Source organism: Staurois parvus, unplaced genomic scaffold (genome assembly GCF_062004578.1).
Source record: "Staurois parvus isolate SC_StPar_1 unplaced genomic scaffold, SC_StPar_1.0 ptg000175l, whole genome shotgun sequence".
NCBI classification, from domain to species: Eukaryota; Metazoa; Chordata; class Amphibia; order Anura; family Ranidae; genus Staurois; species Staurois parvus.
In genome coordinates, this window is record NW_028317971.1 from 7392417 (window position 1) to 7409083 (window position 16667).

The 16667-nt window shown below is 39.3% G+C and overlaps 1 protein-coding gene across 5 annotated transcripts in view; it reads left to right on the forward strand.

The window, feature by feature from the left end:
* Positions 1-16667, forward strand: part of TASOR2 (transcription activation suppressor family member 2) — a 99592-nt gene that overhangs the window by 48121 nt on the left and 34804 nt on the right. For 3 of the 5 annotated variants that reach the window (XM_089676889.1, XM_089676892.1, XM_089676890.1), the window contains 5 exons: positions 1175-1909; positions 4711-4908; positions 5748-6699; positions 9358-9715; positions 15549-15818. In XM_089676889.1, coding sequence (XP_089533015.1) covers positions 1175-1909; positions 4711-4908; positions 5748-6699; positions 9358-9715; positions 15549-15818 — 2513 coding nt within the window. The remainder of the gene's footprint in view (positions 1-1174; positions 1910-4710; positions 4909-5747; positions 6700-9357; positions 9716-15548; positions 15819-16667) is intronic. The other 2 variants (XM_089676891.1, XM_089676893.1) reach the window with 2 other exon arrangements.

Consider the following 16667-nt stretch of genomic DNA (forward strand, 5'->3'; position numbering starts at 1 on the left):
AGCCTAATGGGGATATTACCTTGCCTACTCTCACTCACAAGGTTGCCTTTCTTGTTGCCATCATCTTGGCACAACAGGTTTCTGAGTAAGAGGCCTTAAAAAAAAAATAAAAAAACCTTTCTTACTACATAGAGACAAGGTTGTTTTTAAACCAAAAATCTTTTTATCCCCAAGGTGGCTTCTCCCTTCCACATTGTTCTGCCTTTTCTGTGTCCTACTCCTGGCCATCCCAAGGAGGTGTACCTCCACTGCCTGGAGTCTCTGTCTGAGTGTACTTCTTGGCTACAGATTTTTTAAACTGACTTTCTCTGTCATTACTGAGCTATAACTCTGAATTCCATCCTATATCACGTAGGAAAAAATCCAACTTTTTTGTCTTAAATTTTTTCTAGTCATTGAGGGTGCATAAGCACCCATGTGCCTATAGCTTTATATTTGCATTGTGAGATCCTCTAAGGTACTGCTTACTGTGAATGTTAGTCTAACAAGATTTGGAGGGAGAATTGATGTCATTACTGAACTGCTTGCTGGAGAGGAAAAATCAAAATGTGATCCAAAATAATATATACCCAGTTGCTGTATTACACTACCCCCTAAAGTGTAAAAAAAAAAAAGATTGTCAAGTTAACCCTAAATACAGTGGTTTACTTAAAGTGGTTCTAAAGGCTCAAGGTTTTTTACGTTCATGTATTCTATGCTTGAAGGTAAAACACCTGTGTGCGGCGGCCCCCCTGTCTGGGGACTCTTCTTCCTCATTGGCTGAGACAGCAGTGGGAGCCCATTGGTGCCAGATGCTGTCAATCACAGACAGTTAAACTTTGAGGTTAGAGTGGGGGGGGCGGGGCCAAGCCTTGGCTCTATGTGACATATCGACGCATAAAGCAGCAGCTTGGGGACGAGCACGTAATGGTGCCCCCAGGGTGAGCAGCTTTCCCTGGGGGCTTTGCTTGAGGGAGAGTAGCCAGGAGCACCGACGGAGACCTGAAAAGAGGATTGGGACTGCTCTGTGCAAAAGCACTGCACAGAGCAGGCAAGTATAACATGTTTGTTATTTTAAAAAATAAAACTGACGCTAAAGCTTATGGGGGTTTTTTTTTTCGGTTTGCTTTTTTTTTTTTTTCTTCTTTACATACAGTATTTTTACATGGTTTAATCTCATATATTTCTTCTATAGGAAGAGAAGATTTGAGTTACAAGTTTGTAAAGGAAGCTATCTCGTTTAAAATAACTGAATTACTTCCTGGCCTTCAATATGCAATTCTAGAATCAAGACAGATGCAAAAAGGTGAAGACCTTTTTCCTGATACTTTGGTGGAACAGCATTTCAAACATTTTGCCAGTCTTCGAAGGAAAAATGTCAGTGTCGGGGAGCTAAAAGAGACCAGTAACACTTCAAGCCTTTTTTCTGGTCATGGAAAAGACATTGCTGATAAATGTAACCAGTTGTTTTTTGCTCGCCTGCAGTCTTACTTTTCATCACCAGTAAATTTCAGTGTTCCCGTGATAAAAATGTCAAGTCTTTTAAAGGAAGATATCCCATTGCCTAGTGACTCTGAAAAAGGTGGCAAAAACATAATCGGAAAGGACTCTGTTGCCTTAGAATCTAAAATACCGTTTTTCGCAGCAAATAACATTAAAAGTGATAGTTCAAATGGAAACAATGTATTGAATGAAAACAAAAAGCAGCCTACCAAGAAGAGGACCTTCAAGAAAGGTGGAAGACGAGGAAGCAGGAAAGGAAAAAGGAAACCTACACACCAAACTGCTTTGTCTTCTGGTGCTACGAGTGAGAACCAGGTCTCAAACAAAAAGAGAAAGCTAATTGGTGGAGAGCAGGAACAAGCTGTCTCTTCAAACAGAACCACAGTAAAACTTGCAAGTGCTCCTTGTACACACAATAGAAAGAGAGGTTTGTAAATTTTATGGTTTTTGGTACCAGTCTTTTTCTGTGTTTCTATAGTGCAGTTTGCCCTGCAGATTTGATATGAGAACTGTTAAACTGAGAAGGGAAAGGGAAGGGAAAGACATTAGTAAAACATACGTTCCTTCCAAATCAAAGGTTTGTCAGCTGGCGAGAACTGTACATGTAGCATTTCTCACAAGAAAAAAAGAACAATCTTTGTACCTTCAAGTCTGGTTAGAATTTACCATGTTAGCTTCTGAGTCTGACCTCATATTGTCTCAGAAGGGCCCTATCTTGGAAGCAGAACTAAACCCTTCTATCCTTTTACAGCTGAAGCTGGTACCATCCTAGCCCCTATTTAGATCTATAATTGCCATGGTGTGTCATGTGATCGGCTATGGCAACATCCATTTGGAAATTTGGTTGAGAGGTAACGGGCACACTGGTAACTGTGATAGTTATCACCAGATGCATACCTTGAATGTAACTTGGTAAACTGTATTATCCTGCTTTATTTCTGTTTTAAGCCATCCTCACCCAAGATGTCTTTCTCTTGTGCACAAGGTCATTCACAAGTTCAGCCATAGCTGGTTAAATTATTCTACTCTATATCACCTGGGCTGGATAATTTTATATTTCTATACTATATCTCCTGCTTAGCTATAACACTTACAAAGCTTCTGCTTTTCTGTTCTATCACCTGGTAATGGAGAGCGCAACCACTAATTTAGTGGCAATTGACACTAGTTATAATTTTAATAATAGGTTTGCTTTAATTACCTTACTGACCACTACACCATTTTATGTCTCCTTTTTTTGTAGAGTAAGGGAGGGTTATAACCCCTATCAGATTTTTTTTTTTTTCACCATCTGTGTCCCATTGCAAAGATTTTCCTTCACTTCCTGTCCCATAGCCAAACAGGAAGTGAGAGGAAATCCCTCCAAATCAAGGGAATTCCTTGGAGACCCCTAGGTCACCAGAAAGAGTATCCCCATTGGACGATTTCCCCTCTATTACTTTTCTGGGGACAACCTAAAATTTTGGATTTTCTATTACTTTCACTTTCAATGATAATAGTAAACAGGACAAATAGAGAGGGTGAATCTCCCTAATTGGGACTACAATAAAACCTGACAGGTGTTCTAATCCATCTACATCTATCCAAAACTAAAACAAATGTTGCCTTTTAGTTATACTTTAAACTTTTTAATAATGGCCATATACAAATTCTACTAAAAGACTAATTTTTTTTAAAGGCTCAGCAATAGTATTTTTATTTTGTCAGTACTGCACACCTAATGTACAGATTTTTATCATATTACTGCTAATTAACCTGTAAGTGCTCTTAAAATCAGCTGAACATAATTAGCTCTTTATCCCAAGTCTTCCCAACTTTCCAAAAATTATTCTTGTTTAAATCTCATACAAATTGTTCAGTAACTCCTGCCCCCACCTCCATCACTAGTTATTGGGAAGATTTGGATTTTCTTCAAATGTTCAAAGAACACTTGATGAACACAAATATTATTGTAGGCACAAAGCTTAACTCTAATAACAAATAAAATGGGGATACCTATTCAAAATTATTTACTAAGTTGTGAGAAAATTCAGTGCATAACATTAGTTATATGCAATGGTGTGTATCCCATTACCTGCAGATGGCTGCTTCTGGTAAAAATCTTCTGTTCATAGCCTTTGAATAGTGCCCTGAGTGGTTGTCTTTCAGCATTATGAAAGTTAACAGCAGCCGCTGCTACAGAGGAATATTGCGCACCCCTGCCCACCCCTTTCTGTTCTTTCAGCCATTTATATTGCTTGTATTACTGAACTCCCACAATGCATTGGGGGTTATTTAGTAAAACTGGAGTGTGCGAAATCTGGAGCAGCTCTGCATAGACACCATTCAGCATCCAGGTTTTATTGTCAAAGCTAAAGTTAGAAGCTGATTGGCTACCATGCACAGCTGCACCAGATTCTGAGTGCAACAGTTTTAGTAAATCTTCCCCATTTCATTCTGTGAATAGAAGAGAGGCAGTTAAATGACAAGATCTCTGATGGAGAGGGCAGAAGGGGGTGGGTGAGTAGCACAACTTTTCTCAGTAGCAGGGACTGCTGTTAAACTTTACAGCACTCAAAGATAGCCTCCTATGGCAGTGTTTTGGTGCCTGTGAAGGTAGGCACTGCAAGGAAGATTTTTATCCAAAGCTGGTGTCTGTGGGTAATGGGCTACACACCATATACATAACTAATGTGTTTGGTACTGTAACTGACACCCCCCCCCCCACAAACCCCCCCCCTAAATATCAGCTTTAAATATTAGTGAATCTTTCATATTTCCAGAAATAGACTGTGAGTGGCCGACCTAACTGGGACTGTTGCACAATGAAAGTCAGTAGACTATAAATGTAAACCTATTCTATGCTTTTGTGAAAGAATGGTTGTTGTATCGTCTGAGAATTTTTTTAAGACGTTATAATTCAGTGCACTCATTGCACTAATGGTACTACAGGATTTTTTTTTTTTTAATAAAAAAGTGGTTATATTTACATGCCCTCTGCAACAATATTGCACAGAAAGTTTGACTTCCTCTTCTAATGGCTGTTCCTGCCTGCGCTGTCAGCTCCTCTCCCCTATGATGCCGCTTAAGCCCTCATGTTTAAGATTTTAATGTGCACAGATGCAATCTCATTGTATGATGCTAGGGTAGCAACACATTTTTTGCACTAATCATATCACTTTGAGAAGGCTATCTTTCTGCTGTTGGCCTTTTTGTTTTATTACTATTAATTATACATTTGCTTGTTAGGCGCTGAAGTGTTGACTGCTGAATTTGTGATTGATGAAAAAGTCAGTGAAACAGAAACTACAGCTACAAACAAAAGGAATAAAGAACAAAACACCGTTATTAAAAATAAAACGATCACTGGGAAATCAAGAAAAATGGCTTCAACAGACCCCCAGTTAATGCGTGACAGACCTCCAAAACGTAAGGCCTCTGATCCAGGTAAAAGATTAGATGTACCACTGATACAATTGTGTAAATTCATAGTGCACTGCAGTAAGTAAAAAAAAATTACATGAAAGGGCCGTTAAATCTAATTAAAAGAGGGGGGGGGGGGGAAAAACAAATTCTGAAAGTATGAACACTTGATCTACATCAAAACAGCACTACACTGAATCGGAGCACAACAAACCAAGAATGCTATCTAATTATTTTTTTATAATTAAAGAAAACTCACCCATCCATGTCTTCATGCTTTATTTTGCTGAGAAATCACAGTAAAAACAGTCCCTAGCATTTCTGGCTGTGACCACCTTTAGTAAGGGCAGATGATTCATGTATTCATGATTAATGTATCATTTACTCCCTGGAATGTCCTTAGTGCAGGCAGGATGGTGTGCTTAGCTTAGAAAACTCCTCCTTGAAGACTCCTGGGATGTGTGACATCATTTGCCTAGGCCTGGAAACCAGGAAGTAACTAAAGAAATGAAAAAAAAAAAACTACAAGAAAAATGATATAACTTCCTATCTATCTGCTATTGCTAGCGGCATAAGGATAAAAAATAGTAAATTTTGATTGAGAGAGCGAAGTTCCACTTTAAGTAAATGACCTTTATGGTCTCTAAAAGTACATTCCTAAACTTCGTAGTCATCAGTCATGTAACTTTTACCAGTGGCAGCGAGGAGCACTGTTTTTTCAGCTGTACTTTTTACATCTGTTTTTTTGTTGTTATGCATTTAAGTCTTTTTATACATTAGTACTAAAAGTACAATATATCTTTCCATTGTGCTCATTATTCTTTGTTCTTTACTGTTTGCTTTTTTTCCCAATAACTTTGTAGGTAACAGGAAAAAATCACCTGAAGTTAAAGCCAAATCAGAAATTACTAGAAAACCAGTGATAAAACACAAAGAACAGTCTGGGAAGCAATATAGAAGGGCAGTGGAATCCATTAACACTATTCCTTTTGAACCCGTTGGCTCATTCAGCAAGACCAGCATGGACCACAGTTTGACCACTAAACAATCAGCTCACCCAGCACCAGTTCCTGAGAATGATATAATGGAGAAGCGGATAAGCATGTATGAATCTCATGCTCTAAATCTTCTGGCTGACTTGGCTTTAAATTCACTTTCTTCCTCAAGTATTTCATATATAAATGCTGAGAGTGAGCCGGGCGCACAGGAGAATGTTCCCAGCAGTGATGGCGGAAATGCTGTAGAATACCCACAAAAAGACAGCAGCCCACTATTACAATCTAGCACTGCCTTTGAGGAGCCTGTTCATGCACCTGAATGTGTAAAAAGTCCATCTAAGGCTGGGAGTGATGCCAGTCAAGTGAACAATACAGCACAGCAGCGTACAGAGAACAGTGAAAAACAAACCTCCCACAAAATGCTTATTGCAGCTGCTAAGGCAAAAGCACGAAATAATGCAACAAGTAAGATTTGCTTGGAGCATTCTTATTCCCAGCTTCCAATAGATGATGCCCCAGATAAATCAACAAAGGACCTAAATGAAAAGCCGCCCCAGAGTGTTTCAGAGCCAACAGTGACAAGCCCTGACATTGAAGTGGTATTGGACCAGTCATCAGACTCGCTCTTTCCAAGGGATTTTCTGCTTTTGACCAGTGATAATGGGTGCCCTCCCTTGAATACAGAGCCCCGGGAGGTGTCAAAGTTCCAGGACAACTTTTTGATTACATTCAAATGGGAAGCAAAGTATGATTTTGACTTGGATAGCAAGTTTACCAGTGATCCTTTAGAAAAAACAATAAATCGAGCTCTACATGGGTAAGTAACATAAAAGCTAACTTCATGCATCTGTAATACCCACAAAAAAAGACCATACAAGCTATAGATTATTATGCAAAAGCAGGAACAAGTCATTTGGCAGGTGTTAGACACTTTTATGATAAACACCTGTATTATGTATAGTTGTTCTATAGCAAATGTGAAAAACATCTGAAGCATACTCGACAGCTATAGAAAAAATTAACCTGCATCCTGTGTTAAAAATGAAATGGTGATTCAAATAACAGTTGACATGCTGAAACATAACTGCTAAATATAATACACTTGCTGTGATGACCAAAGAAATGTGTGTGACATCTGTTGCTGAGCGTAACGTGCTAAGCTATTTGGTCACAACAGGGGAAACGTCCAATCAGGTAAATGTATTAAAGTATCTATGCTGTAAAACTAGACAATGCTATCTAAACATTCTGATTGAAAAAAAATGTAAACAATCAGAACTAACAGTTTCAGAAATAAAGACACCTAAAGATCAAACTTGAACCTATTCTCCTACCAAGCCTCCTTAGTGGTCACTGACAAGTATGGACTTGTGGAATGAAGTGTGGCCAACCTCCAAGACATATGAAAATATCATACTTTATAAAATGAATTGGTGGGGGGGCATCCATGCTTTATATCTCTGCAGAAAAAAATATGGTGTCATTTGCCACCACTTTAGATGTTGGCTCTTAAGTTTAGATCTGCTTTAGAAAAAGTATACGATGTTGTCTGATTGGTTGGCTACGCTTTCATCCTTTTTTGTTTTTTTTTGTTTTTTCTCCACCTACTGTATAGGCAGCATATGTTTGTGTGCATCTGTGTTTTCTTTGCCTGCAGCGAGTGATAACCATTCACACCAAAGATAAAAGAATAATTCACCAGTATAATTCAATTCATACAAAACATGCAAAAAAATGGCAGTTGACTAGTGCAAAACCGCCTGGGATGTGGTTAATCAAATCCTATGCGGAGTAATATTACTACAAATATAAATGTGATACTGTATTTATTCGATCACTTAGATCATGAAAAAGGTTGACATTGACAGTGTGAACATGTTGCAATCACATAAAATCAAAGAATTAAAATAAAGAACCGTTCGACGTCTTCAAAAACGGCTGTATAGACAAAAAATGACCAATATGAGGCAATGGAGTGTCCTTTCTGTATTCATATGCAGTGAAGTTCCATATATAGTAGCCTAGTAGAATCGTTTCCTTCTTCAAATGTTCCTTCACAAACACCACAGTAAAAATGAATGATCTAGGAATTAAATAATGGATAATGATGAATACAAAGGAAACAGGATGATAATCTTGACATCAGCCTAATAGGATGCACATATTCAGATTGAGTATACAGTATATCTCTCTTTACCGTCTCAATGACTGTGCCATACTGTGTGCATAGTGGGTATGGACCTTCATGGATAGCCAACATAGGTGGAAATGAATCCACAGTAAGAAGTGACTGTAAAAGTGAATAAATATTAAATAATGAGAAGTAAATACCAATGGTGCTAAAGTGCCATGAGATAAGTTAATGTGAATTACCATGAGGAAGTTCAGAAAAAATTCTCTTCACTGTAGCTGTGAAAAAACATTGGTGTATTGGTAAAGGAGTATCAGTCCAGAGTGGTTAATATGGATATTTAAATAAAGGGCATTCAAACATCAATGGTTTCTTTAATGAAAGCCCCTCTAGGTGATCCCAAAATGACTCTTTTTTTGCAGAGTTGGTGCGGTTCCTATAAGAATGCGTGCGACAAATGTCCCATATCGCTAGTTGTGTAAGGTATATAGTATATACCTAGTAAGCCCACAAATTCCCCTCAGTCTGGGGCTTCAAGCAAACATATAGATATATAGGGTATAACTCCCGTTTGTAAATAATTGCAGTCTAGAGTGACTCAGCTTAACACACTATTACTTGCCACCGGTGGAAGTGAGTACAGCCACTTGAATCACCAACAAATCTCCTCAGAGTGGTTGCCTTGTTATTTTCTATATAGCTTCATGCTTATCCAAGATGGAGCTACAACGCTTGCTTCTTTCTCCTCGTGGATACCGCAGCCTATGAAGACGCTGAGCGTGATGATGTAATTACGTTGATGCATTTCGTCCGCCAATCATCGCAGACTTCGTCAGAACAGAATTCTTTGATTTTATGTGATTGCAACATGTTCACTCTGTCAACGTCAACCTTTTTCATGATCTAAGAAGTGATCGAATAAATACAATATTGCACTTACATTTGTAGTAATATTACTCCGCATAAGATTTGATAAACCACTTCCCAGGCAGTTTTGCACTAGTCAACTGCCAATTGTTTGCGTGTTCTAGTATTTTTAGGTTTATAATCCACACTTTTATACAAGTGAGTTGGAGATACTATTAAGATACGATTATTGTACCAGTTTGGATGGCACTTTTTCTTTTCTGACATAATTCAATTCATAACCTGCCTTACAAATAGTAAATATTAAATTCTTAATATGAATGCTAATTACCAGCAGCTTTTGTAATGTATTTTTTTTGTTTTTTGCTTTAAATGCTTTGATTAAATTGAACGTTGTAAAATGTATTAAGTGGGAAGCTTTTGTTATAATTTAATATATGGTCCTCATTTTCTTGTCACTTATTTTCCCCTTTCTAGGCCGTGGAACCCCAACTTGAAGGAGAAGGTGGAGGATGTGAAAATTATTTTGCACATGTGGTTAGCTCTCTTTTATAGTAAACCAAGCCAGCAGCTGACCAGCAGCTCTCGGAAAGTTGTAGAACATAGTAACCCAGCAAAATACGTCTCCATCAACACTGTGCATGACCCTCTTTGTGAGATTGCAGAGACTGATGCTGCTGATGCAGAGAATAGCGATGAAAGTAACCTGAGGAATTCCCCCCATATTCAGCCCCAAATCATGTCAAGTGTTTCCCCAGTGTGGCATGAAATGAAGGAAAATCACAGTAGCAATCAACCTGTGGATTTAAGCGTTGCTTCCAGAATACAGACAAAGGTAAGGATTTATTACCTTCAAATATGCATTAAATGATATGCATGCATTTCTATTTCTGGCTTGTTAACTCTGCTTATCAGTCTAGAAAAAGTCTTTGTTGAATTATTTAAAACTGGATTCAAGTACTTTTATTATATTTACAGTTTGAGGTCTAGGTAAGGGCTGAGTGTTTGCAGTGTTTAATATCAAAAGCCATGGCACATATTTATCAGTGTATGGAAATCTGTCGCTGTGTGTGAGCAGGGCAAAACCTATCTAGTCTTCCACAAAGGTGTAGGGGAAGGCAGCACAGATCTGTAACATTTTCAGACCGGTCTAGACTGAACTACAATGTATGTTTATGGGTGGGCGAATGCAAATGGACGTACATCCATTTACAACCACTTAAATCTGATCCTGTTTATGTCTGTGGTAAACAGAGAAGGTTTGTGTCCTTCTTCTTTTTTTTTTTTTTTTTTTTTTACTTTTGTTTTTGTTCATACTTTTGTCCATCTAACTTTTTTTCTTCAATAACAAAAAAATGGACAGGTGAATAATGGATATGCACTCATATGATCTATACTCAACTGAAAATGGATGTACACGTATATGTTAAAGGATTCAGCTTTCATACATTTTTCAAAGACAGAACAGATGATGACCTTGTGGAAGGTCCTTTTTTCTTTTTTTTTTTTTTTTCCCCCCTTCACCCTCCCCCGATTTCCAAACAAGACATAATCAAAGAACTACTGTATATAGCAGATAGCTTCCATAAAGGATGATAGAATATACCAGGCCTCACCTGACACTCCTTGCAAAATTGAAATTGTCTTAATGGCAATAAATAGGCAGTGAGAAGAACATATTGTAGCAATATGTGGTTGAAATTGCTATATCCTACTTTGATAAATGTGCACTATGTGCTATTGTGCTGGCTAATGTCATGTGCCTTGGTTGTGTCTTGTGCCTTCGCTCTTAAAGCCTACTTTTAATAAAAACAAGATTTTTTTTAAAAGTAAAAAAAAAAAAAAATTAGGATGGAAGATTTCAACTAAATATGCAGCCAGCATCACAAGGGGCACATCACATTTACTGTGAGTAATGTCCTTGGTTCTGCTGAATTAATTTTTTTATTAAATGCTGCAGTAATCTTCCACTGCCACAGTGGTTAATAGTGCTGACTATGCCCACCCTTTCAACCCACCTTATCTGTTCATAGAAGCTGTACTTAGGGCCGCTGCTCCCACTAGGCAAACTAGGCAGCCGCCTAGGGCGCACTGCCACCTAGAAGCGTCTGGACGCAGCACTGGCCGTCACTCTGTGTGGGACACTGCCATGTCATGATTGTTCCTTCAGCTGAGGGCAAAGGGCGGCATAGGGGAGGAAGAAAGGACAGAGGAAGATGCCAGGTGTCTGGAGTCAGTGTAGCAGCTGAGCTGCCTCTCCTTCCAGTGTTCCTCTCAGACTCAGTCCTTTACTGCAAGCCGGCTGGCGGCTGCTGATCACTGTGGAGTTCGAGCCTTTCTCTTCCCATTCATCAGCAGAGGTGGAGCTGTGCCTGCAGAAAAAGGTAATGTCTGACTGTGATATCTTGTGTCTATGTGAGTGTGACATGGCTGGACATCCATCCATCACATGTGCAGTGTATTAGTGAGCGATGACATCATCACGATCCCATAGCCTGCTGATCTGTGTCAGTGTCACTGTTGGTGTGGTGGTGTGTTGTGCCGGACCTGTCACTGTGTGGGATTGTTCAGGTGTGTGTGTGCGCGCGCGCACGCCTGGGGAATTCCAGCCTGGCATTATCCTCCACTCACTGCAACTGTCACCCTGCTACTGTCAGCCACAGATACAGTCCTTCCGTGACACTGGTTTTGTCTTTAGTATTGGTGCTGGTGGCATCTTATAGCACTTATTTTTGCAAATTAAAAGAAACTTAGCAGTTTTGTTTTAATTTTTTTAATTTGGGGGGGGGGGGGGGGGAGGGCACAAGTAGTTGGTTGTGTTCTATAGCTTCCATAAATGAAATGTCTTTGAATTGAGGAGGATGACTTCATTTACCCGTCTGCCCTCCATTCAGAGATCAATATTCATTCATAGAAGCTATAGTGCATCTTCTGTGACTGGAGGAGCTGAGCAGAAAGCACAGGCATAGTTGGGCTCAAGGGATTGAAGATTTCAACTAAATCTGCAGCTAGCAGCACAAGGGACATATTACACTGACTGGATGTAATCTCACTTGTGCTGTTTTTTGTTTGCTTTTTTTTTTTTACTAGACCTAGGCTTTAAGAGCGTTTGCATGCTATCTGTAACATGGTGCTATGTGTAGATAAAGATGCTTCACTAATGGAGAGCAATCAGTGATTGAAAGCTTGATAACCTCTGCTATGCTTTGCAGATTCATAAATGAGCAAATATCACAGCATGTTTTTTGATTACATATAACAGATGAAATTAGCACTCTGTCATGGGTTAGCTGTTAAGTGCCATATTCTAAAGATCTACATTAATTATTTAACTTTATTATTTAATACAGGCATTTTATATAATGCCCTCAGGCCTGGTTCACATTAGTGCAGACTCTGTGGCCTGCATTCATTTGAATGGTCTGCAGTGCCCGCGTTGCATACAAGAGAAAGGTGCATGCACCTTTTCAAAAAACTCATCCACAGGGAAACCACATGGTCTTTTTGGCCATGCGGCTCCTGCACCTGCAATCGTGCTGAGGGCTGAGATGCTTGAGGTGTTGTTCAGAATGAATGGCAGCCCCATGTGTCTTGTAAGAGCAGCGCGATTCGGCTGTGGATGGATGCGAGTGCGGGAATCGATGCAATACCCACAACCAGACCGCACAGTGCGGGCTAATGTGAACCTCAATGCGGTCAGTCCTGGCTAGGATTCTGTAGACCGCGGTTCCTAAGTGTTAACCAATGAGTCACTGTGCTGTTTCACTTTGGCAGATCATCAGTATTAAATTTAATGTCCATTTTAATATTAGAAAAGCATGTTACGTCATAGCATGATTTAATCATATATTGCACATTGTGTTGCAGTCACATGGGTACCGAAGTAGGCATTTGTCATGTATTGTGTCCTGCCTCCAACTGCTGGATATGAAAATGTGCACTGAGCAGACAAGATCCACACAACCCTATCCCATTAATTTCATTGATCAATGACTGCACAGGCTGAATGGAGTCATATAGATAATGTATTCTTCCAGGGAGGGGTTAGCATCAAACTACTGAAATTTTACCTTTTGAGTGGATATTTCTGAATCATCCAACAGTTTCGTTTATAAAATAAAAGAAGGCCATTCCACTTATCCTGCTGGATTTTTCACAGCGGAATGGAATCTAAACGAGATCTGACTACTGTTGTAAAGGGCTCAATTAAAGGCTAGAGTCCAAAAAGACTTAAAGTATAATGCACTTGTGAAATCTCCAGATTTAATCATATGCGCTACATCTCTGCAATCCATGCACTTTTCCATATTTTGTCCCTTTCAAAAATGCTGCAAGTACAGAAAAAATATCAGTTAATCTTGCTACTATTCCAGTGAGCTCCTAACTTGCTGAAGTTGGCATGCAATACGGTCTCTGAAATCCCAAGCAGTATTGTCATCCTTGCCTGAGTTCTTACTCATTCATCTACAGCTAATGGAGGTTAGGGGGGTGCACTGCAGTCGTTATAAAATCCACCTGTGTTCATCCAGTATCTGAGTAACCTCGTTGGGCAGACATAGGCTTCGTTCACACAGGAGTACAGTACGATTTGCCCATGCAGGGCTATGTTTTCCTACTTGGGGAATCATAGGCGCTCTCTGCATCCTTATAGTGGAAGCCACATTGATTTCTATTGTGAGACATGTTGGCTGCACGTACAACAGGCACTGTTCCAATATGTGTGGGTGCAGATCTGTGTCCCCAAATGCACACAAGGTAAGTTCGGGAACAAGGATCCCTATGTACCTGCACCCACACGGATATCACATTGAAGCAGCTACTGAAGGAAGGGGTTTCCCTTAGCGAGTCCTCATTTACTGTGGGTCTTTCACTTCTTGCAGACCCTTCACCTCTTAAGCCCTCTGGACCTGCTAAAAAAAAAAAGCTTCTTTGCATTAAAAGTTGCTCCCACCCCTTGTCAAAATGGGGGAAGGGACATTTATTAACATTTGCTCCACATTAGGCAGAGACATCTCAACCTTTTAATCAATCTGTCCTTTGGAGAGGTACACAAAATAATTTTTATTGCTGACCTGCTTCACAGAGCAAGCTGCTTTTCTTTACCTCGCAGTACAATCACAAAGGGTAATCCTTTCCTTCTATCTTAAGGAGGATTTCATGGACTTTCAGAGTCCTGAATAGTCAGCAATGCATGTCTCATCATGCTTCTGAACAACTGTTCTATTTACTGCAGTAACCAGTCTTGTGACTGGACTCCTCTAAACTTGTCCCTAAATCTACAGCAGCTGAGACTACAGCCTACTCTTCTATTGACATACTACAACTTTTCACATGAGAGATTGTTTTAACTTTAATAGCATCCACAGTGTAATGAGGTTGTACTCCCCTTCCTTCCATACTTGAGTGTAGTTTTTACATTGCCGGACTCACCACATCTTTTTGTGCTGATTTCATTAGACACTCAATCAGATCCTAGCCTTCAGGTATTAGGATGCTTTGGAGACCTTTTTCTTAAAAAAAAATTGCCTGAGCTATATCTCTGACCATAGGCCCAAAAAATTCCCCCTCCCTTCTTGAACTTCTCCCTCAACCTTTTGCAGCTCACAATATCTGGGTCTTATCCTCATATCATTATACAACATATATTTTCATTTCAGCACAACCTTTTGTTTGACATACATCTTATTCATGAACAGGCTGCCTTTGATTCCTTGAGAACTTCCCTCAGTTCTACTGGCAGACTCTTTTGTGAAAGCCCATGGTACCTCCTTTTTTTATACTTGTTTCCCTTAACATGCACTCTGTAGATACCTTGGTGTTTGTATTTCCATCTCACCAAACATAATCGGTTATGTGACTCTCACCTAGTGACCTCCCAGCATCTCTAGTCTCATGATATTCACCAGTTAGGGTAACCAACTTAAAGGTTCACCTTTCTGCTGTCATCTGTTTCTGGTCTGTTGACCCCTCTTTTTTTCCTGTGAGCCTGTTGTTGCAATTTTGGCTTTTTGGCACCCATTCCTTGAATTTTTATTTTTTTTCCCTATGGTCTAAGAATCAGCTCCTGTGTCCAGTATTTTGTGGTTACGATAATAGGAATTTTGGCATACCTATAAATCTCACATATTGGAATACAGTACAGGACAGGGATCCCTCCACTCTTTTTCTCTTTGATCCTCTTACTGCTTGCTAAAAAAACCCAAAAAAACTAGAAACTCCCAGAATGTTGGGTACACCCAAGTCTGTTCCCAGCAAGCTTTTGACAGGGTCCAGTCACCTGAAGATAGCAGCATATAACCCATGCTCTAAGAATCAACTTCTGTGTGCTGTACTGTACTCCAAGTGGAATGTGGAATTTATGGGTTTGTCAAAATTCCTTTTTCCCAGTAGGGGGAACCACCGCTGGTGCGTTACTTTATAGTATGTGCCACTCAGAGACATATCATCCAATAAATTGAAATGGAAAAAGCCTTGGATAGTATTTCCTCTTAAATTGTGGATATTTTTAAAAGTTGCTACTGTACCCAGATTACTTTGCTTTATGTAATATGATTTTAATTGTTTTTAAGGTGATCACCTTACACTTAATTTTTGCATTAGTTTTTGGAGAGGATAAGTTAAGACTTTTCAACTCCCCACCAAAACATCTGCATAATGTTTCATTACAGGATTATAATATAAAATTGTCAAGTGAGATCTTCCAAATGTATAACCAGAGCAGTTTGAGTGCACTTTACACAAATAGCCTTCAAACAACTGTGATGTGCAAAATGACATCAGCAAGCAAAGTTACTCCACCTCCTACAAATTACACGAATATGATATTTTCTTCCAATGTACCAACTGTGTGCTATACCGATGACAACAAGCAGTTTAACACTGAACTAACTGCTAAATCTGAAACATGTGTGGCTATTGGTGGTGGTTCTTCTGGAAAGGTAAATTGTCCATGTGTGTCTGGTATTTGGGTTATTAGAAAACATTTGTCTCACAAAGTTTTTATGGTCTGCCAAATTGTTTACATTTGTACATGCACAGTATTAAGTCTTCTAAGGTATTCCCAGAAGGTCACATTTTCTTTACCTTCCTGTTTAACTTAAACGGGCTTTACGCTGCTCAAATTTTGATTAATTCCTGCTGGCTCAGCTGAAATTCGAAAACAGTGTATGGCCCTGCCGATACCACTCAGTTCAACAGAAGTCAAATGTTCAATCGGCTCTTGTCAAAGGAGCTTGTTGGGAAAATTGTTGGCCAAGTAGCATCTGAGCAATCAACTGCAGGCACAGTTTAGGTATTCTGACAGCCAGCAGTGCTAGATGTCAGAATACAATAACCCGGCAGGGGAATCTATTCATCTATGCTGTTAACGACATACGTTGGGGCTGCAATTCAGTATTTCCTCTTTTAACATACAAAGGGGTTGATTTACTAAACTTGAAGAGTGCATAATCTGGTGCAACTCTGCATAAAAAACAATCCGCTTTGTTTTTTTTTTAGTTTGAAACTGATTGGCTACCATGCATAGCTGCAACAAATTTTGCCCTCTCCTGTTTTAGTAAATAAACCCCAACGTGTCTGGCTGGGACACTGATCAACTAGGTTCAGTAAGGTTTGTTTTACTGACCTGTAACAAACATTTTGTCTGTAAAGTCAGACATCCTTTTTTTTTTTTTTTTTTTTTTTTTTTTTTTCTTTGTTTCAGGTTAGAGACACACAGTATACAAGGAAGAGGGTCAGCATGATAGTCAGGAAATTAGCATTTGCAGAATTAGATGTAGCAATGTTAG